Source organism: Cervus canadensis, chromosome 2 (genome assembly GCF_019320065.1).
Source record: "Cervus canadensis isolate Bull #8, Minnesota chromosome 2, ASM1932006v1, whole genome shotgun sequence".
Lineage (NCBI taxonomy): Eukaryota > Metazoa > Chordata > Mammalia > Artiodactyla > Cervidae > Cervus > Cervus canadensis.
The window spans coordinates 104,846,621-104,873,856 of NC_057387.1; the positions used below are offsets into that span (position 1 = coordinate 104,846,621).

The following is a 27,236-nucleotide window of genomic DNA, read 5'->3' on the forward strand; positions in this document are numbered from 1 at the left end:
GAGCACACGTACATTAGTTTTAGGCAGGAGAGTTATCTAACTTGATTTTTAGAGATCTTACGGCAACAGACTGGTCCACACTGTGGGATGAGTTAAAACACCATTTCCAGTTCCTGCCTTTCTGCATGTAGAAAAGACTACATGTTTCCAATGGTACACCTGAGCTTCCCTGAGTTGGTTTTGCAAATTTAAATAGGTGATTCATGAGGGCAAGGACCATATTTGACCTTTTTACCTGAATATTTACCACCATGCTTGATACATGACAGATAAATACAGTAAGTACTTTTCTGGAAGAATGAGTAGCAGAAATGAGTAGGCATCCTGTGTGGCTACTGCATTTAGGCCTGGCAGTCTAATACAATATTACTTCTCTATTCTCACTACCACTCCTCCTTTCTCAAAAATGTCGTGGCTCAAAGTACAAAGTGAAAGGCCTAGTAAACCCCCATGACGTGAGCATTTTTACATCACTCTGAAGCACAGAGATTATACTTGATCTGTGGGAACTCAATAAGTCAATCACAGACCACAGCAGCAACTAACTGCTCCAATGAGGGTAAACTTAGGTGAAGCCAAGAATACATGCAATCACCCAGGTATCAGAGAGAAGGTACAGTTGGAAAGGGGTGAAAAGTTTAGTTACATACTCATGCATTCCTGCCCTATATCATTCCACAGACTTCATAAAATAATGATTTTGTGATAAACAAATGAAATATAAAAAAAATTAAAAGGCAGAACACAAACTGAAAACAAAATTTAGAACAGAAAACAAAATCCTGGAAAGAAGAAATCTAATGATTAGGGCTCTAAAATAATACAGTGTTGTTCTATTTGAACTGTTTATTGGGTTCCAAATTTCTTGGCACCAGAAGTGAAACCTGCAAACATGGTCAATCATATACAGCTCCTTGATGGGAGAAACTACAGAAACAGCAAGGCTTTCCCAGGTACTTTTCTTAACAACAACAATGAAGTGTTACACTGCGTTCCACATGGGTTATTCTACAGATACAGGACTCAAAAAAGACAGATTTGAGTCACTTGCAGAGTGTTAGAAAAAGACACAAAATTTCTTATAGTTGTATAAGAAACCCATGATCTGAAGATAATAACCCTCCCTTAAAAACAAGTTCTTTAAAACTGAGAGTGGAGATTAATTTCTCTTTTTAAACATAAACTTCAAATTTTAAAGCATTTTCAATTTCCATTTATAAATTTAAAATCAACAATGATATTACAATCAATTCAGATCATAAGGAGAGAAATATTTTACCTTTACAGCCTGTCTCTGAAGATTCTTGAGAGAGCGCATGGTCTTGAGTACTTCCTAACGGGTCAGAACACGGGCTAGATGAGGCATGTTCAACTCCTGACATGAAAAGAAAAGTAAATGAGAAGTTTAAATAAAGATGGAAAAAAATTAAGCAAAGCCCAAATCAAAGCTTTATGGGATTTTTGACTAGTATTTAACCCTTTTGAGTAGGTTTGTAAATTTATTAATCCGTATTCCTCCCACCCGTAAATCAAGACACAAATTCATGCCATGTATTTACCGCCACATTTCAGATCCCCCTGCTCTTCCTTGGCATTTTTCCACTGAACCCAGTTCTTCCAGGCATTTACCCCATACATGTATTTCAGTGTCATCCCAGACACTGAGCACCCTTGAAAGGCTCCTTGAATAAGACTCCTGGGCTCCACAGATACTATAGACTTCTTCCGTCCCTGTAAGAATTTTCAAAAATTTACAGAATATAAATTTAGTTTTGGATCTAAGAATCATGGTTTGCAAAGATAGAATGGGCATAAATTTACAGAAATGGAACTCAGTATTACATCCCTGAGATTCAGAGTTCTTACAGGTAGAAAGAGTTTTAGAAGTCATCTAATCCTATCCGCAGGAGAAAAAAAAAAAAAGAGGAAACTGAAGTGCAGAAAATAATACTGGAATAATCAATAACATTTGAGTATTTATTTACTATCTTCCAGATAGTAGACTTACAAAATGAGGTATGAGTAACAGTTATTACACTCAGGTCTATTTAATGCAATACATGAATAGATGGCTATAAAACAACCCTCAATCAACTCTCTTAACTACACTGGAATTCAGCTATAAATCAGTAACAGAATATTGTTAGAAAAATCCATGAAAGTTAGAATTAACCAACACTCACTAAGAAATCAAAAATGCAATTAGAGAATATTTTGAATTTAAGTAAAAATGAAAACAAAACATATCAAAATTTATATAATAGTGCTAAGCAGTGCTTATAAGGATATTTATATTTATTAAAATGCTTATATGAGAAGAAAGTCTGAAATCCGTAAGCTAGCTCCTATGTTAAGAAACTAGAATAAAGACTACATTAAAACTCAAAATAATAATAAAAATAAGAGCAAAATCAATTAAAAAATAGAGGAAAAGATTAGTAAGACAAAAAAGCTCATAATTTTAGAAGGTTAAAAAAATTGATAAATCTCTAGCCAAAATGATTAGAGATAAGACAGAAGATACAAATTATCAACACCTGATTCCACAGACATAATAAGGGGTAACAGCAGAAAACTGTGAACACCATGATGACAATAAACTAGACAGCTTAGAAAAAATGAACAAATTTCTTGAAAGATACAAACTAACAAAGCTTGCTCTAGAAGAAATAGATAACAGCCAGAAGAATTCAAATTATATTTTAAAACATTCCCACAAAAAAATTTCAGACCCAGATGACTTCACTGCTGAAGTCTACCCAAGAATTAAAGTAACTATATAAATTGTATTTCAGAAAACAGAAGAGGAACAGTAACTCACTTTTATCCTTAACATCACTTTTTTTTTTTTTCCTTAACATCACTTTTATCCTGCCAGCAAGGACAGATAAAATCCTTACAAGAAAACTACACACCAATAGCTCTTTTAAACTGACATACTTAAAACCTTAACAAATACCAGCAAACTCAATTCAGCAATACATATATAAATATAAAAACATCAAAAGAGAGTAGTGTTCATCCCATAAATGCAAGGTTAAGTTTATCACTGGAAAAAATCAATGTATTTCGCCATTGAAAAAGACTTACAAAAGAAAAATTAGATGATCATCTCAAGAGATCACCTGACAAAGTTCAAAACACAATCACAAAAGCTGAGTAAATCAGAAGAGAACTTCCTGACCTTGACAGAGGTCATCTATGAGAAAGACTGTCATCTATGAGAAACCTGTATGGAGGTAAGAAGCAACAGTGAGAACCAGACAAAGAACAATGGAATGGTTCAAAACTGGGAAAGGAGTATGTCAAAGCTGTATACTGTCACCCTGCTTATTCAACTTATAGGCAGAGTACATAGTGCAAAATGCTGGTCTGGATGAAGCGCAAGCTACAATCAAGATTGTGGGGAGAAATATCAATAACTTCAGATACGCAGATGACACCACCCTTATGGCAGAAGGCAAAGAGGAATTAAAGAGCCTCTTGATGAAGTTGAAAGAGGAGAGTGAAAAAGCTGGCTTAAAACTCAACATTCAAAAACTAAGATCATGACATCTGGTCCCATCACTTCAAGGGAAATAGACGGGGAAACACAGGAAACAGTGACAGACCATTTTCTTGGGCAACAAAATCACTGTGGACGGTAACTGCAGCCATGAAATTAAGACGTTTGCTCCTTGGGAGAAAAGCTAAGACCATCTAGACAGCATATTAAAAAGCAGAGACATTACTTTGTCTACAAAGGGCCGTCTAGTCAAAGTTATGATTTTCTTAGTAGTCATGTACGGATGTGAGAGCTGGGCGATAAAAAAGGCTGAGTGCCGAAGAACTGATGCCTTTGAACTGTGGTGCAAAAAAGACTCTTGAGAGGTCTTTGAACAGCAAGGAGAGTAAACCAATCAATCCTAAAGGAAATCAACCCTGAATATTCACTGGAAGGACTGATGCTGAAGCTCCAGTACTCTGGCCACCTGATGTGAAGAGCCAACTCATTCGAAAAAACTGATGCTGGGAAAGACTGAAGGCAGCAGAAGAGGCAGATGACAGAGGATGAGATGGTTGGATGGCATCACCAACTCAATGGACATGAGTTTGAGCAAACTCTGATGGTGAAGGACAGGGAAGCTTCATGTGCTGCAGTCCATAGGGTCGAAAAGAGTCAGACACGACTGAGCAACTGAACAACAACAACAATGAGAAATACACAGGTAACATTGTATTTAACACTGCAAGGCTGAACACTGTTAAAACTGGGAAGAGGCATTAAAGTCTGCACTCATATTAAACATTGATCCCAGTTAATGCAATAAATCAAAAAAAGAAAGAGGGGCTTCCTGGTGGTCCAACGGTAAAGACTCTTGCTTCCACTGCAGGTGGTATAGACTCAATCCCTGGTTGGGGAACTATGACCCAACATGCCACATGGCATGGCCAAAAAAAAAAGTAAAATAACAAATAATAAATTTTGTTTTTGAAAAAAGAAGAAAATACCCTGAGAATGTAAAGGGACAAAGTGAAACTTTCTTAATTCACAGATAATACAACTGTGTAGGGAGAAAATCTCACAGATATTAGTTGAGCAAAATCGCCACATATGAAGTCAATATACAAAACCATCTCTATTTCTATATGTCAGTGAAGAACACTAGACAAGGAAATTTAAAAACAATGCTACACACACACACAGAGTTACATGCATCGAATTATTAATCAATCACAAAAAAAGAATGAAATCTTGCCATTTGTGACAGCACAAATGGACCTAGAGAATACTAAGAGAAAAAAAACGGACAGATGTAAATACTATATTATTTCACTTATATCTGCAATCTAAAAAATAGGACAAATGAACAAACACAATAAATCAGAAACAGAATCAAACATACAGAGAATAAACATGGGGTTGTCAGAGGGGAGGGTGTTGGGGAGATGAGAGACATAGGTGAGGGAGATTAAGAATACAAACTTCAGTAACAAAGCAAATGAGTCATGGTCCTGTTATGAAATGTACAGCGGAGGGAATACAGTCACACAATAATTACGTAATATCTCTGTATGCTGACACATTGTAACTAGACTTACTCTAGCGAACATTTTGAAATATGCAGAAATGTCCAATCACTACGTTGCACTCCAAGAACATAATGTTATGGGTCTATTATATTTCAAAACCAAACAAATTCTTAGAAAAAGAGATCAGATTTGTGGTTACCAGAGGCACCAGGGAGAGGGAGGTGGAATTGGATGGAGGCAGTCAAAAGGCACAAATTACCATTTTAGCTAAGGAAGTACTAGGGATATAATGTGTATCATGATACATATAATGAGCACTTCTCTATATTACATATGAAAGTTGTTAGGAGTAAACCCTAGGAATTCTCATAATAAGGAAAAAACTTTTTTAAAAAATGTCTTTAATTCTTTATCTATATGAGATGATGTGTGTTTACCATCTTACCGTGGTATTCACTTCATGACATGTAAGTCAGTCATGCTTACTCCTTGGGAGGAAAGTTATGACCAACCTAGATAGCATATTAAAAAGCAGAGACATTACTTTGCCAACAAAGGTCCGTCTAGTCAAGGCTATGGTTTTTGCAGTGGTCATGTATGGATATGAGAGTTGGACTGTGAAGAAAGCTGAGCGCCGAAGAATTGATGCTTTTGAACTGTGGTGTTGGAGAAGACTCTTGAGAGTCCCTTGGACTGCAAGGAGATCCAACCTGTCCATCCTAAAGGAGATCAGTCCTGGGTGTTTGTTGGAAGGACTGATGCTGAAGCTGAAACTCCAATACTTTGGCCACCTCATGCGAACAGTTGACTCAATGAAAAAGACCCTGATGCTGGGAGGGATTGGGGGCAGGAGGAGAAGGGGGCGACAGAGGATGAAATGGCTGGATGGCAGCACCGACTCGATGGGCATGAGTCTGAGTAAACTCCGCGAGTTGGTGATGGACAGGGAGGCCTGGCGTGCTGTGATTCATGGGGTCGCAAAGAGTCGGACACGACTGAGTGACTGAACTGAACTGAACTGAAGTCAGTCAAATCATTATGTTATAGATCTTAAACTTATACAGTGCTGGATGTCGAATATATTTCAGTAAAACTGGAAGAAAATAAATAAAATGAATCATGGAAACGGGGGAAAAAGTTGTTTTTCACTATTGAGAAAAGAAAGACGAAGTCACAGAATAGGAGCAAGTCATATTTGATACAAGAATTATATCCATAAAAAAAACAACAAAACACAACTCCGTAAAGATGACACCTAAACCCCCCCAAATGCTCAACAGTTTTGAATACACACTTTATCAAAGATAAACAAACAGCAATATACATTAGAAAAGATGCCGACATATTAGTCATGAGGAAAATACAAATTAAAGCCATAAATTAATATGACTACACACTTACTAGAATAACTAAAAAATTGATAATGCCAGGTGATAACAACTGATTATAATTGATAAGGATTGATAATAATTGATAACAACTGATAATAATGGATAATTGTTAGTACTAAGTCATGGAGCAGATAGAATTCCCAGACTGCTGGTGGGAATTCAAGATGGTACATCCACTTTGGACCATACCTTGGCAGCTTTCTTACGAAGTTAAAAATACAGATCAAAAAAAAAAAATACAGATCAGACCTCACAATTCCACCCTTGGATATTTTTCCCCAAATGAAAATGTATATTCTTCACAAAGACGTTTATATTAGAATGTTCACAGCAGCTTTACTTAAAAACACCCAAACCAGAAATAACCCAAATTTCTATTAGCTATTCAACAATTATATAAACAGTAGTTTATCCATAAAATACTCAGAAATAAAAAGGAATGAACTAGTGATACATGATATGAATAACTCTCAAAAACATTATGCTAACTGAAAAAACCCAGATACAGAAGAATACAAATTATATGATTGCATTTATATGAAATTTTAGAAAAGGTAAAGCAGTACCATTTTACACCAATTCACAAAGCAGATCAGTCAGTGGTTGTCAGGAGCTGGAGATGAAGACTGACTGGAAATGCTAACAAGGCAAATTTTTGGCACAAGGAAAGTATTGTGATTGTGGAGGTAGTTACGTACTGTATACATTTATCAAAGCTCATCAAATTGTACATTTAAAATTTATGAATTTTTAAATGTAATTACAACTCAATGGAAATTTTCTTTAAAAAAAGGCTGTTTTAATTTCAGTATGAGAAAGCCCAGTCACCATGAAAAAGTCTTTGTGTACTTCACTATTATAACTGTACTATATAAAACAGCAAACCTTATTATTATATTTAAAAGCTAAATTTAGAGACTTTAAAAAAAGAGGAAAGTCTATAACAAGAATTAAAAAACAAAACAGAAAAATCCTTCAATTGTGGAAAAAGTCCCTCTTAAAGAAATGTAAAATAAAAGATATGGTTTTTTAACTTCAAAAAGCAAAAACATGAAAATTCAAGATTGGAAGATAATAAACAAAAGAAAATGCTAGAAAAATTAAGCTATTGCTTACTCTTCGTCTGGGCTGGGGGAAGCCATCTCTGTGTCGTCGTCTTGTTCGGGAACGTACCTGGATTCCCTGTCCTTTGTTCAATGGGTCAAAGGATTCTGTGATAACCAGGAGACAGCATAATGTGAGATAAATAACTCACAGTAAAATAAAGTCTCAGACTGGAGGAGGAAATATCAGGTAATCATCACTATATTATTTTGTTTTGATAAAATACAGATTTTACTTATATACTTAAGGAAACAGAGAAGATACAGCATGAATAAAAACTTTATTAACAATCGAGAAAATTCCCTATATGATTACTGTGGGAAGTTAAAAATAACAACAAAAACAAATTAACCCTTTATAAAGAAGAATATGGTATGAATCAATACCTTCAAAGTCAGGGACGATTTGTGCCCTAGGTAGTTATCACACATTATAACTGCTTCAAAATGTCAATTCAAAATTGTACCAATCTTCTAAAAAAGGACTTTCAGCAGTCAAGTTACACTGAACAAACCTGAGGGGAAATCTGCTTCCAGATCCTGTTCAGTTTCCCCTTTTGAGAACTGCTTCACTTCTAAATCAGCCTCTTGCACAGTATTTGACTTTAAGGCATAATGATTTAATTCTTCCTCCCAGCTATGTGGAGTAGATACTGCCTCTGATTCAAGATCACCACTGTAAGTACTTCCCTGGTCTGAAATAATAAAAAACAAACAAGCCCTCAAAATGAAATAAGACTCCTGACATGCTCATATACCTCCCTGAAATCCTAAATACCAAAAAGTCAGATAAAGTTGCTGAACAATTCCATAGGTACCCTCAAGAATGAAGCAACTTGTTCACCAGGATCACAGAAATGGATTTATATTCTTGGTATACACTTTAGTACATTAGTTCAATTAACCCCTAAAACCAATATCTGAGATAGCTTTTATCACTCTCTTTATAAATTAGCACAAACTCACAGCTAGCTCTCTGATGCCCCCTACAAACAGCTTAAATTATAAATATTAAATCCAAGGTTGCTAATACTTTATGGGTATCACTAACAGAGATACAATATTTCTAAGATTCATAATATATTTACAACTACAAACCTTTTTCAAATATCTTGGTGTCTAAAAAGAGTTCCTGTTCAGAAGTTTGGGATTCTAAAGAAAAAGAAAAGCACATAATGTCAATTTATATGTATATGTGAACAAATTGCATCTCAAATGAAACAACTGCAAGATAGCCTTCATATGCAGAAAGAATGATTCGTTAATAAAAATTAAGCATTAGCGATAAATACAGTTAAATTACAACAGCGGCTATATTTCCAAATAGCAGTATGAAAAAAGTCAAGCCAAGAGATGTTTATTTTGGATTCTATGCTATCTGAAATTTTTTTTTTTTTTGCTTTTACTTTTTTAAATATATTTAAAAATTTTTTTAATTGAAGGATAGTTGCTTTACAGAATCTTTTTGTTTTCTGTCAAACCTCAACATGAATCAGCCATAGGTAAACATACTTCCCCTCCTTTTTGAACCTTCCTCCCATCTTCCGCCCTATCCCACCCCTCTAGATTGATACAAAACCCCTGTTTGAGTTTCCTGAGCCATAGAGCAAATTCCCTTTGGCTATCTATTTTACACATGGTAATGTAAGTTTCCATGTTACTCTTTGCATACATCTCACCCTCTCCTCCCCTCTCCCCATGTCCATAAGTCTGTTCTCTATGTCTGTTTCTCCTTTGTGGCCCTGTAAGTAAATTCTTCAGTACCATTCTTCCAGATTCCGTACATACGCATTAGAATACGATATTTATCTTTCTCATTCTGACTCACTTCACTCTGTATAATAGGTCTAGGTTCATCCACCTCATCAGAACTGACTCAGATGCATTCCTTTTTATGGCTGAGTAATATTCCATTGTGTTTATGTACCTCAACTTCTTTATCCAGTCATCTGTCGATGGACATCAAGGGTGCTTCCATGTTCTAGCTATTGTATAGTGCTGCAATGAACAATGGGAAACATTTGTCGTTTTCAATTTTGGTTTCCTCAGGGTATATGCCTAGGAGTGGGCTTGCTGGGTCATATGGTTGTTTTATTCCTAGTTTTTTAAGGAATCTCCATATGGTCTTCCATAGTGACTGTATCAATTTATATTCCCACCAACAATGCAAGAGTCTTTCCTTTTCTCCACACCCACTCCAGCATTTATTGTTTGTAGACTTTTTGATGATGGCCATTGTGACTAGTGTGAGATGATATCTCATTGTAGTTCTGATTTGCATTTCTCCAATAATGAGTGATGTTGAGCATCTTTTCATGTGTTTGTTAGCCATCTGTATGTCTTCTTTGGAGAAATGTCTTTTTAAGTCTTTTTCCCACTTTTTGATTGGGTTGTTTGTTTTTCTGGCATTGAGTTGTATAAGCTGCTTGTATATTTTGGAAATTAATCCTTTGTCAGTTGTTTCACTTGCTATTATTTTCTCCCATTCTGACAGTTGTCTTTTTACCTTACTTATAGTTTCCTTTGCTGTGCAAAAGCTTTTAAGTTTAATCAGGTTCCACTTGTTTACTTTTGCTTTTATTTCCGTTACTCTAGGAGGTGGGTCATAGAGGATCTTATTTTGATTTATGTCATCGAGTGTTCCGACTATGAAATTTCTTTTTTTAGTAACAAACACACACAATGTTTATTTACTCATAGGTTGAAAAATCTGTTTTACATTGCTTCCCCCCTGAAAAAAATGATTTACCATGAAATGGAAAACAGACTTAGAACATAAATACACTAGCAATCAGCACATGAAACTATAGAACGAAGTTCTATCAATTATAAACTACCTTATTATTACTACTTTTTTTTTGGTTGCACCACACAGCATACAAGATCTTAGTTCCCCAACCAAGAATCAAACCTGTGTGAGATGTGAGAGTTGGACTATAAAGAAAGCTGAGTGCCGAAGAACTGATGCTTTTGAACTGTGGTGTTAGAGGAGAGTCCCTTGGACTGCAAGGAGATCCAACCAGTCCATCCTAAAGGATATCAGTCCTGGGTGTTCATTGGAAGGACTGATGTTGAAGTTGAAACTCCGGTACTTTGGCCACCTGATGCGAAGAGCTGACTCACTGGAAAAGACCCTGATGCTGAGAAAGACTGAGGGCAGGAGGAGAAGGGGACAATAGAGGATGAGATGGTTGGATGGCATCACCGACTCAACGAACACGGGTTTGGGTGGACTCTGGGAGTTGGTGATGGACAGGGAGGCCTGGCGTGTTGCGGTTCATGGGGCTGCAAAGAGTCACACATGACTGAGCGACTGAACTGAACCGAAACAGGATGAAAAAGCAGAAAGCTATGTCCCAGATAAAGGGATAAGATAAAACCCGAGAAAAACAACTAAGTGAAATGGAGCTAGGCAACCTTCCAGAAAAAGAATTCAGAATAATGACAGTGAAGATAATCCAGGATATCTGAAAAACAATGGAGAAGATGCAAGAAATGTTTACCAAAGACCTAGAAGAACTAAAGAACAAAGAAACAGAGATGAATAATACACTAGAAGGAATCAATAGCAGAATAACTGAGGCAGAAAAACAAATAATGACCTAGAGGACAAAATGGTGAAAATCACTGCTGTAGAAGAGAATATAGGGAAAAGAATGAAAAGAAATAAAGACAGCCAAAGAGATTTCTGTGAGAACATTAAACACACCAACATTTGCATTAGAGGGGTACCAGAAGGAGAAGAGACAGAGACAGGAACTGAGAAAATATTAAGAAATAATAGATGAAAACTTCCTTAACAGGGAAAAGAAACAATCATCCAAGTTCAAGAAGCACAGAGAGTTCCAGACAGGATAAACCCAAGGAGGAATATACCGAGACACATAGTAATCAAACTGACAAAATTAAAGACAAAGATAAACATTAAAAACAACAAGGGAAACACAACGAATAACATACAAGGGAACTCCCATCAGGCTATCAGCTGATTTCTCAACAAAAACTCTACAAGACAGAAGGAAATGGCATGGTATATTTAAAGTGATAAAAGGGAAGAACCTACAACCAATGAAACGCTATGCAGCAAGACTTTCCTTTCAGATTGATGGAGAAATCATAAAAGCTTTCCAGACAAGCAAAAGTTAAAGAGAATTCAGCACCATCTAACCAGCTTTACAACAAATGCTAAAGGAACTTCTTCACACAGGAAACACAAGAGAAGGCAAAGACCTACAGAAAATAGACCCAAAATAATTAAGAAAATGGTAACAGGATCAAATGTACCAACCAAAACACAGACTGGCCGGCTGGATGAAAATATGTGCGTGTTTGCACTTCCACTTACCACATCATTCTGCTTGATGCCCCAAACTGGGTGTAATTATTTTACATTGTTAGGTTAATCATGTTCCCATTATGGTTTGCATTTCTAATTATCTTTTATTTTTTTGTCTGGATATTGATTGTGAAAACACATAAACATCTCTCACTATTGTGATTATGTAACTATTACTCACTTAATACCATTGTATCATGATTGGTCAACAGAAAAATAATAGAACTCTGTATCACCAAAACTACCATTGAATAGAAAAACTTGTAAACACTTTTTAAAATCCAGATGCTTATAAGAATTATCTTGGATTTTTTTAAACATTTATTTATTTGGCTGCACCAGGTCTTAATTGCAGCATGTAGATTTTCAATCTTCTCTTGCAGCAAGGAAGATCTTTAGTTGTGGCATGGGAACTCTGAGTTGTGGCATGTGGGATTTAATTCCCTGACCAGGGATTGAACCCAGGCCCCCTGCATTGGAAGCACAGAGTCTTGGCCACTGGGCCACCAAGGAAGTCCACTATCTTGGAATTTTTTGAGAAATACAAATGCACAGGTATTGCTTTTTTTTCTCCAGAGTTCCAGATATGTTCCTAATGAGCAGCCATGTTTAAAAACAACTGGACTATATCTTTTTTTGTTGTTGTTCAGTTCCTCAGTCATGCCCAACTCTTTGTGACCCCATGAACTGCAGCACGCCAGGCTTCCCTGTCCTTCATCTCCTGGCGCTTGATCAAACTCATGTCTATTGACTCAGTGATGCCTTCCAACCATCTCATCCTCTGTTGCCCCCTTTCCCTGCCTTCAATCCTTCCCAGCATCAGGGTCTTTTCCAATGAGTCAGTTCTTCACATCAGGTGGCCAAAACACTGGCACTTCAGCATCAAGTCCCTCCAATGAATATTCAGGATTGATTTATTTTAGGATTGACTGGTTTGATCTCCATGCAGTCCAATGGACTCTCAAGAGTCTTCCCCAGGACCACAGTACAAAGGCATCAAATCTTCAGTGCTCAGCCTTTTTTATTATCCAGCTCTCACACCTATACACGACTACTGAAAAACCACAGCTCTGACTATATAGACCTCTGTTGGCACAGTGAGGTCTCTTGTACTTTTCTCTAGTTTGTTTCACTTTTTCTATTTCATATTCAGTGCTCCCATTTCATTTAGTTTATGTTTTCCAATTTCTCCAACTCTGTTTTTTTTTTTTCAGATGTTCTTTCTCAAGTTTTTATCAAGTGTAGTAGAAAAACTTTTGTGTATGTATATATAAATAATATGTACTATATCTATTTTAGAAAACGTACGAATTTTCGCCTAACTAAAAAATTTATGACATTTTAGTTCCACTTGTTTGACTTAGAATGAATATAATGCTAGATTTCTAATTAAAAAAGCAGTATTCAACAAGAAAAGTTTTCCTGTATAGCACAGTAAACTATACACGGGGAACTATAATCAACATCTTGTAATAATCTATAATGGATAATAATTTCAAAAATATTATGTGTATAACTGAATCACTTTGCTATATACCTGAAACACTGTAAGTTAACTAAACTTCAATAAAATGCATATATTAAAAAATAAATATAAAAAGTTTAAAGATTCAGAGTATTAAAAAATCAGATTTTTTTTAAAAACCAAGGAATATTGTCTCTTTTCCCTGAAATCAAAGATAAATGAGCCAGATCCTTTCAGATGGAATTAATTTTTTCTCCCTGTTATATTTCTAGACCATTTGATTTTACTTACACTATGATGATTACAACTGGCTTGAAGCTTAGTTTTTAAAGGTTTTCTGTTTGACTCCATTGCAAGTTAAGGCAAACTCACAATATTTGTATAGAGGAAATATCTGATAAATGCTGAATATTAATATGAATGGAGAAGCCAAGTTAAAATGATGTTTATTATTAGAAATTGCCTGAACTTCCAAAATAAGTATCAGATATTAGAAGATCAAGTATGGGGCAATATTCTAAGACGTTAACATCCACATATAAATGGGTCACAACTATGAGATTATACACCAAAGAGCAAAATGAGACCAGAAACTTTGGGATAACAAAAAGCTTTTTATCCACCTCTCAGAGTATATATGATTTAAAAACATAGTGGCAACACAACAGAAAAGTTGACAGTAGAGTTATCAAGTGCTAAATTGTTCAGAAAATCTCGAGAATGTATTATACAAAAACAGAACCCAGTGGCAAGGTTTCTAGAAGCCAACACGGGAAAGAAGTCGTCAGAAAAGAGTAATTTGTTGGCTCATCAATGATATGCGAAAGTTCAGTTCAGTCGCTCAGTCGTGTCTGACTCTTCGCAACTCCATGGATCAGAGCACGCCAGGCCTCCCTGTCCATCACCAACTCACGGAGTTTACTCTAACTCATCTCCATTGAGTTGGTGATGCCATGCAACCACCTCATCCTCTGTCCCCTTCTCCTCCCGCCTACAATCTTTCCCAGCATCAGGGTCTTTTCAAATGAGTCAGCTGGCCAAAGTATTGGAGTTTCAGCCTCAACATCAGTCCTTCCAATGAACACTCAGGACTGATCTCCTTTAGGATGGACTGGTTGGATCTCCTTGCCGTCCAAGGGACTCTCAAGAGTCTTCTCCAACACCACAGTTCAAAAGCATCAATTCTCTGGCACTCAGCTTTCTTTATAGTCCAACTCTCACATCCATACATGACTACTGGAAAAACCATAGCCTTGACGAGACAGACCTTTGTTGGAAAAGTAATGTCTCTGCTTTTTTTGCTTTTACAAAAATTCACCTGTACATTTCAACTACCTTAAACACTGTTTCCTCTGTCTTTTCTTATGATTATATCTCTTCTTTCATCCATAAATCAAGAAGGTGCTAATTAAGGCTGGAAACCATTCTGGAATACATACTACTGAGTTCTAGTCAAAATCCTTTCTTTGTAGTGAGATGGACCTGGATTCAACTTCTGGTTCCATTATTTCCTGATTGTATAACCATGGCTAGCCTATTTTCCAAAAGAAGAATGTAAAGTAAATAAAGTAAAAACTACTCCCTCATGGAGTAGTTGTGAAGATTAAATGAGGTGATATATACAAGTGCGTTTAGGACAATGCCTAGGGTACAGCAAGAACATATATCTTAACTACTGTTATTATCATTATTATATACTCTTAAAATAGGATTTATCTATAGGCTATTTTGAACTAAATGGTTTTCCATCTTAAAATTCTATTTACCTTCTACCAACAAGCTGATATTATACAACAGGAATTTTTATTTGGGGACCATGGGCTTCCCTGGTGGCTCAGTCACTAAAGAATCTGCCTGCAATGCAGGAGACTGCCTTTAATGCAAGAGACCTGGGTTCAGTCCCTGGGTTGGGGAGATCCCCCGGAGAAGGAAATGGCAACCCACTCTAGTATTCTTGCCGGGGAAATCCCATGGACAAAGGAGCCTGGTGGGCTATAATCCATCGGGTTGCAAAGAGTCAGACACAACTGAACAACTGAGCACACTTTGACGACAAAGTGTGTTGTCACACCTTGACAACAAAGGCTTTGACAACAAGTATAAAACCAGAATATGATCATGAAAAGGGGATTTGTATGTTGTTTTTCTGGAAACATTAAGAATCAAATTGTATCAAAACTTTAAAGTTTTTTTCCTAAACTGCATAGAGTTTCAGAGTTAACAAGTTTAACGAGCCCACAGAGTTGGTATTTAAACACAAGTAAAGATTTTAGACTTAGTGGCTGAACAACAGCAAAAGCTTTTAGAAACTTCCTGACTGGCTAATACTTAAAATTACTCTTTCACTTTCATTGACCTGAAAATCTGCAGGTATGCTTTTTTTTTTTCCTTTAAAATCATACCAACCTCCCTGAGATAGAGTCTTCTCCTTCTCTTCATCTTCTGCAATCATTTCTGCCATTTCAAGGAGATCAGCTTCAAAAGGATGTGAGGGAAGTTTTTCCTTAATGTCCTCAATACTCTTGGTGACTTTATCTTCGCTACCCATTGAGGATGGAATAAGCATAGGGACAGGCATCTGAAAGACCAAGGACAGACTGAAGAGTTTCTTGGGAAATAAGTCTATCATCAAAACTATTACTTGTGAGATAATTTAAATACAAAATAATAAACAAATCCAAATAAACAAGATATTCTATGGCCAACAATTAAAACAGCCTTGCTAGTTTGTTTTTATAAGACTATAGTCACTTAAATAAAAATTCAGTAAGTGCTTTTCGGACACTCAAAAAAAGTATCTCTGAATCCTTTAAAAGAATAATTAAGTAATTCATTTTTATTTTTGATTATGTTACTTGTTTAATATTTTCACACAAGAGTTTCTCATAGGAATTCAGTACCAAGAAAATATGTATTTTCTGATAAAAAAAAGAATACATTTTTCTTTAATAAAAAGTCAAGAATCCTGGAAATCACAGTACTCCTCTTTTCAGCCATGCTAGAATCTAAGATTCTAACACACACCATTTCCGATCTTTTTCTATGTTAGTGGTCTTATTCTGTTTAAAATATTTTAAAAAACTACATCATAATCTTATCTGAGAAGACAGGATACAATCAGAAGCTGTCCTTTATATACTCCATGTTCAAGTAATTAAAGTAATATGATGATATCCAACATGAGTCAGGTATATTTTACCAATAAGTTAAAAGTTTTTATGGAGCTGCCAAATCTTAACTGAGAAAAATGTGCACTAAACTAGCCTTAACCTCTAAATGATTACTCACTGGAACTGGAAGTCCAAATGGGACTGGTGCATACTGAGTATAAAGATGAAGAGGTATAGGTACGAACACTGGTACTGGAACTGGCACCACAATAATTTGGGGCTGAGTTGGAGTGTCTTCTAATAAAAACAAAAATAAAAGCAAAAACCCACACAAATACAAAGAGGGTTAGAAACAACATTTTAATTAAAAAAAAAAAAATTTTTTTTTGTACTTCAAAAGAAACATCTATGATACCAGGGTGCTTCCCAGGTGACTCAGTGGGTAAAGAATCTGCCTGCAATGCAGGAGATGCAGGGTTCGATCTCTGGGTAGGGAAGATCCCCAGGAGAAGGGCATGGCAACCCACTCTAGTATTCTTGCCCAGAAAACCCCAAGGACAGAGGAGCCTGGTGGGCTACAGTCCATAGGGTGCAAAGAGTCAGACATGACTGAAGTGACTGAGCATGTTCCCACAGACCCATGATACTAGGAGTTCATAGAAAGGAGAAATTGTGAAGAAAGGCTTGAGTATAAAAGCACTAACAAAAAGTGGGCAACACAATAATTATCAATGACACAAGAGTGAGATGCATGATGGCTATAATCTCGATGAATAAATGGAACAGTGATCTTAGAAGGGAGGTACAGAAAACTTAACATGAATAATAGTGTATGTTAAAGAGGAGACTGAATATATAGAAGGGCCCTTTTTATAAGGCTATAATACACATTTAAAATCATTTCCAGTAAACAGTGGGAAGTACTACAAATTGTTAATCACAAAGTAATGGTATAAAAATTGCTTCTTAAAAGATTAATTTTGCTGCCATCTTTGCACGGAATAGAAAGTATAGAAAGCAACTACAATATATAGAGCTAAGACAATGAGGGCCTGAACTAGGGTGGTTATGATAGCTGTAGAAAGAGAGTAAGTATTCACAGCAGAGGGTCTAAGATATTAAAAAATTAAATAGAACTTGGAAACTAACTTATACATGAGTAAGGAAAAAATGGGAAGGGTGGAGATAGGAGTCATTCAATTATTTAACAACCATCTACAGTCTTTTCTGTAGGCCAGAAAAAATATCCTGGATAACTGTAAAATCATTAATGTAAGAGAAAGGTATTTCTAGTAAGGAGAACTGAAAAGTTGACAATTTGGCTAAGGTTAGAAGTGGAGAATAATATAGGATCAATTTTACCATGGTACAGTGGACATTAAAAAAAAAAAAAGTTATGATTAGAGATTGTCTGATAACCATGCTGTTGTTGTTCAGTCACCCAGCTGTGTCCAACTCTTTGCAACCCCATGGACTGAAGCACACCAAGCCTCCTTGTCCCTCACCATCTCCTGGAGTTTGCCCAAGTTCATGCCAATTGCATTGAGGATGCCGTCCAGCCAACTCATCCTCTGACGCCCTCCTCTCCTTCCATCTCATTCTCTGATGCCCTCTTTTCCTTCTGCCCTCGATCTTTCCCAGCACCTGGGACTTTTCCAATGAGTCGTCTGTTCGCATCAGATGACCAAAATACTGAAACTTCAGCTTTAGCATCACTCCTTCCAGTGAACATTCAGGGTTGATCTCCCTTAAGATTGACTGGTTTGGTCTCCTTGCTCTCCAAGGGACTTTCAGGAGTCTTCTCTAGCACCATAGTTCGAAGGCAACAACTCTTTGGTGTCCTGCCTTCTTTATGGTCCAGCTCTCACAACCATACGTGACCACGGGGACGACCAGAGCCTTGATTATATGGACCTTTGTTGGCAAAGTAATGTCTCTGCTTTTCACCACACTGTCTAGCTTTGCCATCTCTTTCCTGCCAAGACGCAATCATCTTCTGATTTCATGGCTGCAGTCACGGTCCGCAGTGATTTTGGAGCCCAAGAAAAGGAAGATCTGTCACTACTTCCACCTTTTCCCCTTCTATTATCATGCAGTAACCAAGCTACATGATGCTAAACTAGGTCACTATTTTGGGATTGATGTGTACACACTGCTATATTTAAAGTAAATATCCAACAAGGACCTACTGCAAAAAATATTAAAAAATAATTTTTTAAAAAGCTGCTATTGACACAATAAAAATACAGGACTATCTTATCTATAGCCTTGCTATATCAAATGATTCATGAGACAGCAGCACTGACATTACTCAGTAACTCAAAAGATGCAGAACCTAAGCTCCACTAAATCATAATCTACATAGCAACATTCCCAAGTAATTCATATGCATATTCATGTTTGAGAAGTACTGGCCTAGGGGATATCTTCCAGATCTAAGAATCTAAAATTCCTTTCTATTTTAAAAATTCTGGGATTTTCAGATGGCAGCATGAGGAGCTCCAGAGATCTATTCCCTAGGGAAACAAGCAAAGCTGGTGAAAATCTAAAAAATAACCATTTAAATTCTTTTGAAATTGTCCAAAGGGTACATATCAAGTGGAAAAATGTTTAAGAAAATCTACTAAATACAGTAAGAACAGTAGGAATCTATGACATTTGGTCTACCACCTGCTCCACATCCCTGCCTCAGCCAGCTCAATATGACAGAAACTCTACTCTGGAATGGACGTCACCAACAAGAATGGGCTCCTCTTCCTTCAGCTCCCAACTCAAGGTTACTGTATCTCACCAGGAGGGGCAGGCCACCATTATTTCTTATTCCCTCAAACTCCAGGACAGAAAGGTTAGTTTCCTAGTGAGTACCAGTACCACCCATAAAGAGAAAACCTACTACAGGAATTAAAACTCAACATTCAAAAAACTAAGATCCTAGCACCCGGTCCCATCGCTTCATGGCAAACAGATGCAGAAACAATGGAAACAGTGACAGAGTTTATTTTCTTGGGCTCCACAATCACTGTGGATGGTGACTGCAGCCATAAAATTAAAAGCCATAAAATTAAAAGATGGCTCCTTGGGAGAAAAGCTATGACAAACCTAGGCAGCATATTCAAATGCAGACATTACTTTGCTGACAAAGGTCCATATAGTCAAAGCTATGGTTTTACCAGTAGTCACATACGGATGTGAGAGGTGGACCAAAAAGAAGGCAGAGTCCTGGAAGAATTGATGCTTTAGAACTCTGGTGTTGGAGAAAACTCTTGAGAGTGCCTCACACTGCAAGGAGATCCACCCAGTCAATCTTAAAGGAAATCAATCCTGAATATTCACTGGAAGGACTGATGCTGAAGCTCCAATACTTTGGCCACCTGATGTGAAGAACTGACTCATTGGAAAAGACCCTGATGCTGAGAAAGATTGAAGGCAGGAGGCGAAGGGGACAAACCAGGACAAGATGGTTGGATGTCGTCACCGACTCAATGGACACAAGTTTGAGCAAAGTCTGGGAGATGGTGAAGGTCAGGGAAGCCTGGTGTGCTGCAGTCCATGGGGCTGCAAAGGGTCAGACATGACTGAGGAACTGAACATTAACAACCACAGGAATAGCAAGGCTATCAAAGCCAGGGTCCAAACTACCTTCATTCCAGTTCACTTGTAGGGCAGAGATTCCATGCTAGCAGAGGCAAGCTAAGAAGATCAGAAGCTCACATTGTGCCTACAATCCAGAAAAGCAGTAGCTCAAAGAGGGAAGAGGCAGTTTAGAAGAAGAAAGCCCTAAAGCTCTTCCCAAAAGAACTGACTTTACTTGAAACAGAGTGTGGAAAAGTCCAAACCTAAGTGTGCTCCGGAAAATAATAGTTCCTCTTAACTAAGACCCTGTATATATAATTCCAAAAGCTATGGAATTTGGATATACTTCCCATAATATATCACTGTCATGAATAAGGAAATCAAACGAAGCATTCACGGTATGGTATTATCAACTACCTTTTCTTTGCCATAACTAATTAAGTTAATGAAAACACCTAACCCACGGGGCTACTGTAAGGACTCAATTGTGCAATGTATATAAGCAATGAAATACATCACCTACGAAATAAAAGACACTTAATTAACATAAGCACATACCACATTCCTTTCCCTTAGGAAAAATTAAACAAAGACAACACAAGGAACATACCTGTCTGGCATTCTTTGTTTTGTGTATGTGGTTTGCAAGAGGTGGCCTTGGTCTGTGTGATGGGTTTGCACAATAAAGCTTTATTCTTCAAAAGTCTTGGAGGCTGGGAAGGTGGAAGTTTCAGGACATCTGTTTGTGTACTCGCCTAGTAAAAAAATAAATCAGAAATGAAAAGTTTACTAATTATGATAAATATTGTAAAATATTACTGGAGAAAGAAATGACAAACCACTCCAGTATTCTTGCCTGGAGAATCCTATGGACAGAAGAGCCTGGTGAGCCCCAGTCCATGGGGTCGCACAGAGTTTCAGACATGACTGAGTGACTAACACTTCACTACATAATGTTTCAAAGCATTATATTTCAAAGCATTTCAAAGCATTATAATTTCACAAGGAATGCTATACTGGAATCACATGGAAGACACAGAATATAAACATTCAATTAAATATGTAAGAAATACAAAATTCCTGAAATATCAACAACAATAAAGGAATACCTTGATAACTACATATTGACTCTGAATGAATCTAATTACCAGTTCTATTAACCAAGAAAAATAGCATTTGTATTTATGAGACATTGTTGATCAGTAACAATGATGGTTGAGCTTAAAATCAGAACGGTTTTTTCTTGACGGAGTTAAATCTTAGAAGAACCAGTTTCAAGGCAACTAGAAATAATAACATCACTCATGATCCTGTAAGTAACTTGAGAAAAGATGATATGAAAATTGTCCCAGAGACTAGGAAACACTTTAGAAATGCCACTGTTCTAGTCCTAAGTCTTTCTCATTATTGATTTTGTCCTTCTTTTAAGAGACAAAAGTATTTAGCTTTAAAAAAAAAACAGCTTATTTATGGCACAATCTGCACTGAATGGGAAACAAGTGACTCTCTGCAAACGTTTCCTCCACAGTCTGACCACACTACCAAAGGCCCAATCCCTGTATGCCTGAATGCTGTAACATTTAACTCTACACAATTAAAACAAAACCCTTCAGTAACTACATAAAGCATTCAAAAAAACTGAAGTGCATAAAAGACCTAGTTAAATAACCAGGAAATCCTGTTCCTGAACAAGATTAAATGAACTCATGAAATTTATTTTATATAAGAAATAAAAAATAAATGAGGGCAAATCAGCTTAGACACATTCATTCTGTCTAAGATGGAAAAGACAGTGGCAATAACAATAAAATTAATAAAACTTACATCCCCGATGATTTTTGCTGTTACTGTTGGAACTGCACCTGACAAATAAAAATATAAAATTTAGGATCTTATTATTTAAACGCTAGCATTAAAAGCTGATTTTTAGAAAATAAACACAAAGTTTTATAATAAAAATGTGTATTACTTTTATTTTATTCAGGGGAAGAGTAGCATCTCAAGTATTATACAAGAAAAAAAGATTTGGAAACTACAAAAACACTGTTTAATGCCACAGCAGCACACAGTGAACCACCGTTCCTAATATGAATGTGACAAACACATGAAAATGATTACAGACAGAAAAAAGGTAGAGGACCACTGTCGTCAACCTCAAAAAGGCTAAATAACTGCCGTCAAATCAAGTCATACCTTGTAAGACACTGTTAGAATTCACTGTGGGCTGAGCAGCAGGAGCACTTGCTAATGATACTACATTAGCTATAACTGGAGTTGAATCTTTTCTTAGAGATGGGGGCCCGGCTGAAGCAGCTGGCACCATGGAAATACTTGCTGATTAAAGTAAACAAAAATAAGAAAACCTCATGTAATTTATATGAACATACCTAGAAACCAACATCTTAAGAAGGTTAAACAGTGCTTTTAGGTTAGAGTAAAATGGATTAAAGAGTCACTTCAAGATTAACTGCATTTTTTTCTATTTTTAAATTACTGAACCTTAAAAGTATTCCATGTACTTTCTCTTGCGTAACTCTGCATGTGGTATATAAAAAAGGCTATGTGGTTTAGATTCTATGTTCTTTGTTATAATCTTAAATGCTTTTCTAAAGAAGTCAAGCTGTACATCTTCAATTATAAAATGTTAACTGTCTATCTTTCCCATAAAGTTCTTACAGAGTTTATTTGACTAAATATGCTCAGAGAAAACTGAAAGAATTTAGGGCATTAATCTAAGGTGTTAAACAAAAAGGGATCTAAATGTTAATGTGATTTAAATAGAATGAAATCTACAATTCATGAAATTATTTACAACTGTTTAAAGTTCAACCTGTGGAACAGTAGTTAGTCCCTGGCATTGACCTAAGACTAAAGTTTCATTTTACCTGCATTGTTTTGCGAAGGTGGGTCACACATACTTTGCTGATTACAGAACATCAAAATACAAAGCAGGTTACAGAAATGTTTCATTTCTCCCCGCCATTTCAAGGACTCACTGAGCTTACCCTGTCGCTTACAACCATCACATTTTGCCATCTGAAAAAAGAAACAGAAGACAGTAAAGAAGTAAGAAACAAATTATCTATGGTCTGATGAAATAAAAGGTCACAGGTAACGAGTGAGGAAATCTGCTTAGAATGTAGATCACTAAAATGAAGGTTAACTATCCTGGAGGGAGGGGCAATATACAGTAGGGGACTAAGAGGTACAAACTACTATGCAGAAAATAAGCTATAAAGATATTGCACAACACAGGGAATATAGTCAATATTTTATAATTATAAGTGAAGTGTAACCTTTCCAAATTGTTAATCACTATATTGCACACCTAATACTTTACCACAACTATAATTCAGCTTTAAAAAAAAAAAATTAAGGTTAATCATTCTGAAATTGGAAATTATTTATCTGTCAACAATCTTATACAACATTAAAAAAAGTCAGTCACATTATAGAGATGTCAAAAATAGCAACTTTTGAAAAGTGAAATGGAAATAGACTGATCTTCCTTAAACATGTCAGAAGACTATTTTAACGAATAAGTGAATAATTATAATTTTAAATATTTTAATGTTTTAAGACATACGTCTTCTACAAGGAAATTAAAAAACAGCAGTAATGTAACTTCAGTGACATTGAAGTCTTTTTAAATCCTACATTAACACTTAACACTGAAAATCATTAATTGCCCTTTATACTATTTGAAAGACAAAAAGAAGGGAAAAATGTGCCCTAACTTGAAAAACCCAGGAACGTGAATCATATTTACCTGACAGAGCAAAACTGTATATTTGGACATGCATTCTTCACAACAAAACTCTTCTACTTTCCCCCCTAAATTATTCTGTACCAATTTGGGAGATGTCTGTAAACAATAACTGCACATTTTACAGTGATTTCCCCAGCGTTTTGCCAAGTCATGTTTATAAAGCAATTTGCAACCTAAAAAAATCAGAGAAGGTAAAATTAACATTAGAGAGAATAATAAGTATTTACATCTTTAATTTAAATGCCCTATGATAAAGTTTGCACAGTTGGGTTCTCACCAATTAGCAGATCAAGAAATCAATTTAGAAGATTGATACTACCATTTTCTTTTTTTATACAAAATAAGACAGCAGAGCAAATATTACAGTCCATCATATATAATAAAAGTCAGTTTTGTTTCATAAGACTTGTTTTCTTTGGGTATGTGATCATACACTGGGTCACAATGTAAAATGTATGTTTTCTGCAAGTGCTCAAGAGGTTTGAAAGCCACTAGACTAGGAGGTTAATTCTGCATGGTTTTGGAGTAAAACAAAACATTCTGAACTTACAGTCATCTAATAAGGAAGATACACTGATTTGCATATTCAGAAATATAATGGATGTTTAAAATAAAAGTATAATCTTAGGATACTACGAAAATTTAAGCAGTTCCCTTTAGAAATAAATATAAGAACTAAAAGATCCTCATCAATCTAACAACATTAAATGTTTTTCCCATCACCATCATCTTTTGCTATACACTTTGAGGATCTTTTCCTTCATTTTAACATCTTTATAATATGAAGGATTATACCAGAAAAGAGCGAACAAGTGTAAACAAAACAAAAGGTTTCGGTGTTACACACAAAGGATGAAATAGATAAAACTTACACAGTGACAGCTTAAATTATCAACTACTTTTCAACCAACCAACATGCTTGGTAGGAAGATAATCTTCTATCTTTACCTTCACTACAGAATGACTTGTCAGCACCTGAGAATCGCACAGTCTCCTTTATAATTTTCTCAATTTTACAATATTCACACATTGCCATTACATTATTTATTTTCTTATATTCATCAGAACAATTTTTGCCACAGAACTGAAACATTTTACCCTGCAAAGAAATAAGATTAAGTACTAATTAAACATTTGGCTTTTATCTTAGGTAAATCTTTATCCCTCTTACTTTCAAACAGTGTAATTTTGAAAGGTGAAAAAAGCCAGAAGTAAGTTTACAAATAGATCATTTTATACCCAAACACTCTATCATGCTCCTATACTTTACCTTATAGTCGAGAAGTTCTGGTTTTGTGGCAAAAAGACGGTTACAGTGCTGACACTTGAGTTTTACAACACTTCGTGCAAACCCCACATGTTGGGACTGGGCAGCAAGACGCTGGAGACCAGCTGCAGCAGAGCTACTGATGGAAGAGGGAGAAACAGTAGAGGTGTTACCCCCTCCTGCTGACACTGTTGAACCTGTAGGGATGCTTACAATTACTTGGCCCTGAGATAAGGGCACTACTGAAGAATTCATTCCTGCTGGTTTGTTGAACAAATTCTGAAAGAAGAAACAAATAAAAAGATCAATCTCCTTACTTTTTCAAATAAGAGGGCACTGCATACCTACCTATATCAAGCGCGGTTCTAGGCACTTAACACACATTTGTGAACAGGCAAAAATCCCTGCCTTTGAGTAGCTTACAACTGAATGGGGGGAGTGTTATTTACATCCAAAAAATAAAATAATTTAACTAATAATAATCTTTAAAGATAATATCCTCCCAATAGATAATCTAGGTAATAATAGTATCATTTAATTTCACAGGAAGCAATTAAATAACATGCTTCCAAATACAGGATGGACCAAAGAACCCTAGTTTTATTTACTAAAACTGAGATAGAAATGTAGGCAATCGAGGCAGTTAGCAAACACCTAATAAGTTTACTTCACTATCATACGCTACTAACTGGCTGGAGAAAAGGAAGAGTCCTGAAGCCATACCTGGAAAGCTACCACACAACTGTAGCTGCAGAAGTTGCGTATACTTCCATCTGACATGGCTAGGTGATACTGAGGGATTGCTGAGGTTTTACAACTGTTACACTGAACTTGTACACCTTAGCAAATCAAAATAAAAGCTAATGAGTAATACATACAAATGTATACAAATGTATGAGAAAGTAAATAAGTATTATACAATACATGAAAATTCAAGGGCCCAGTCATGTTGCAGGAACTAAAATTAAACTTATTTACCTCACATGTAGACAAAAACTAACAATGTTAAAGATATTTTGGATAATTTAAAGTTGTCACAGTCTACACCCTTAAACTAAAAAATAAACAAATCTTGAAATAAATCAGGTGTGAATAAAGAAAACACATTTAAAAAGTCCTAGATTCTTTTGGTAAGAAAGATGTACAAATAGGCAAGTAAGTTAATAAACATAAAAAAGCAATCAAGATAATAAGTGATATTTTACAACACAGATCTGAAATATTTTAATTTGCATTAAAATCAATTATATATGGACAAAAATCTGTACTACAAAAACAAAGCAATAATTGTAATTTTTTCAACTATTATAAAGTTTATGAAACCAATATTACCTGCAGAAGTAACCATTTTAACTCTGTAAGCAGATAAGCAATTAACAGAACAGAAAAGCTCTGTCTTTCCCAAGCTATTGGTATTTTCAATCATTTCTGCTGAGGATCTCAATGATTTGCAAAGCGCACATGGTGTAATTTTGGCTGATTTCTATTAAGAGAATAAAATAACATTCATTTTTACCAAATTACAAGTGAAAACATAATTCGTTGAAATGTTTATACTTAACACTGTTGAAATATTTTAAATTAGTGGCTTCCAAACTTTTATGATTACAATCCTCAGTAAGAAATAAATTTTAGAAAATGGCTCAGTAACACAAACTTTTGATGTGTTTGTGTATTAAATAAGCATGTACAAAAAATTGAAAAGTTTCATAAAATAATATATATCATGGTAAATTTGGTATTTTTCCTTTCTACTCAACTTCATTAAAGACCAATGTAATTAATTTGGGGATCTATTAATTCATTGCAACTATAGTTTTAAAAACATTATTTTAGACTTCCCTCTCAGATTGTAAAGAATCTGCCTGGAATGTGGGAGACCTGGGTTTGATTCCTGAGTTGGGGAGATCCCCTGGAGAAGGAAATGGCAACCCACTCCAGTATTCTTGCCAGGAGAATCCCATGGACAGAGGAGCCTGGTTGGTTACAGTCCATGGGGTCACAAAGTCAGACACACTGAGTGACTAATTCTTTCACTTCAAGATAAGCCTAAGGGGTTATACAAACTATTCAATATTATGTATAAAGTAAATTAGCTATAAGAATATACCATACAAAACTCCAACCAAACAAATTCCCCCCCACTATTTTAAAAATTATACAATAGAGAATTTATGCTCTTACTCTCTTCAAAACATTGGAAGAACTT

The 27,236-nt window shown here is 35.8% G+C and overlaps 1 protein-coding gene across 7 annotated transcripts in view; it reads right to left on the minus strand.

The window, feature by feature from the left end:
• Positions 1 to 27,236, minus strand: part of ZMYM4 (zinc finger MYM-type containing 4) — a 154,345-nt gene that overhangs the window by 24,424 nt on the left and 102,685 nt on the right. For 6 of the 7 annotated variants that reach the window (XM_043461947.1, XM_043461945.1, XM_043461951.1 and 3 more), the window contains 16 exons: positions 26,360 to 26,510; positions 25,751 to 25,866; positions 25,031 to 25,306; positions 24,709 to 24,859; positions 23,761 to 23,933; positions 22,877 to 23,027; positions 22,185 to 22,325; positions 21,816 to 21,853; positions 20,602 to 20,746; positions 16,597 to 16,715; positions 15,715 to 15,886; positions 8,606 to 8,659; positions 8,023 to 8,202; positions 7,521 to 7,615; positions 1,560 to 1,731; positions 1,280 to 1,375 (listed from right to left, as the gene is read on the minus strand). In XM_043461947.1, the coding sequence (XP_043317882.1) occupies positions 1,280 to 1,375; positions 1,560 to 1,731; positions 7,521 to 7,615; positions 8,023 to 8,202; positions 8,606 to 8,659; positions 15,715 to 15,886; positions 16,597 to 16,715; positions 20,602 to 20,746; positions 21,816 to 21,853; positions 22,185 to 22,325; positions 22,877 to 23,027; positions 23,761 to 23,933; positions 24,709 to 24,859; positions 25,031 to 25,306; positions 25,751 to 25,866; positions 26,360 to 26,510 (2,230 nt within the window). The remainder of the gene's footprint in view (positions 1 to 1,279; positions 1,376 to 1,559; positions 1,732 to 7,520; positions 7,616 to 8,022; positions 8,203 to 8,605; positions 8,660 to 15,714; positions 15,887 to 16,596; positions 16,716 to 20,601; positions 20,747 to 21,815; positions 21,854 to 22,184; positions 22,326 to 22,876; positions 23,028 to 23,760; positions 23,934 to 24,708; positions 24,860 to 25,030; positions 25,307 to 25,750; positions 25,867 to 26,359; positions 26,511 to 27,236) is intronic. The other variant, XM_043461946.1, reaches the window with a different exon arrangement.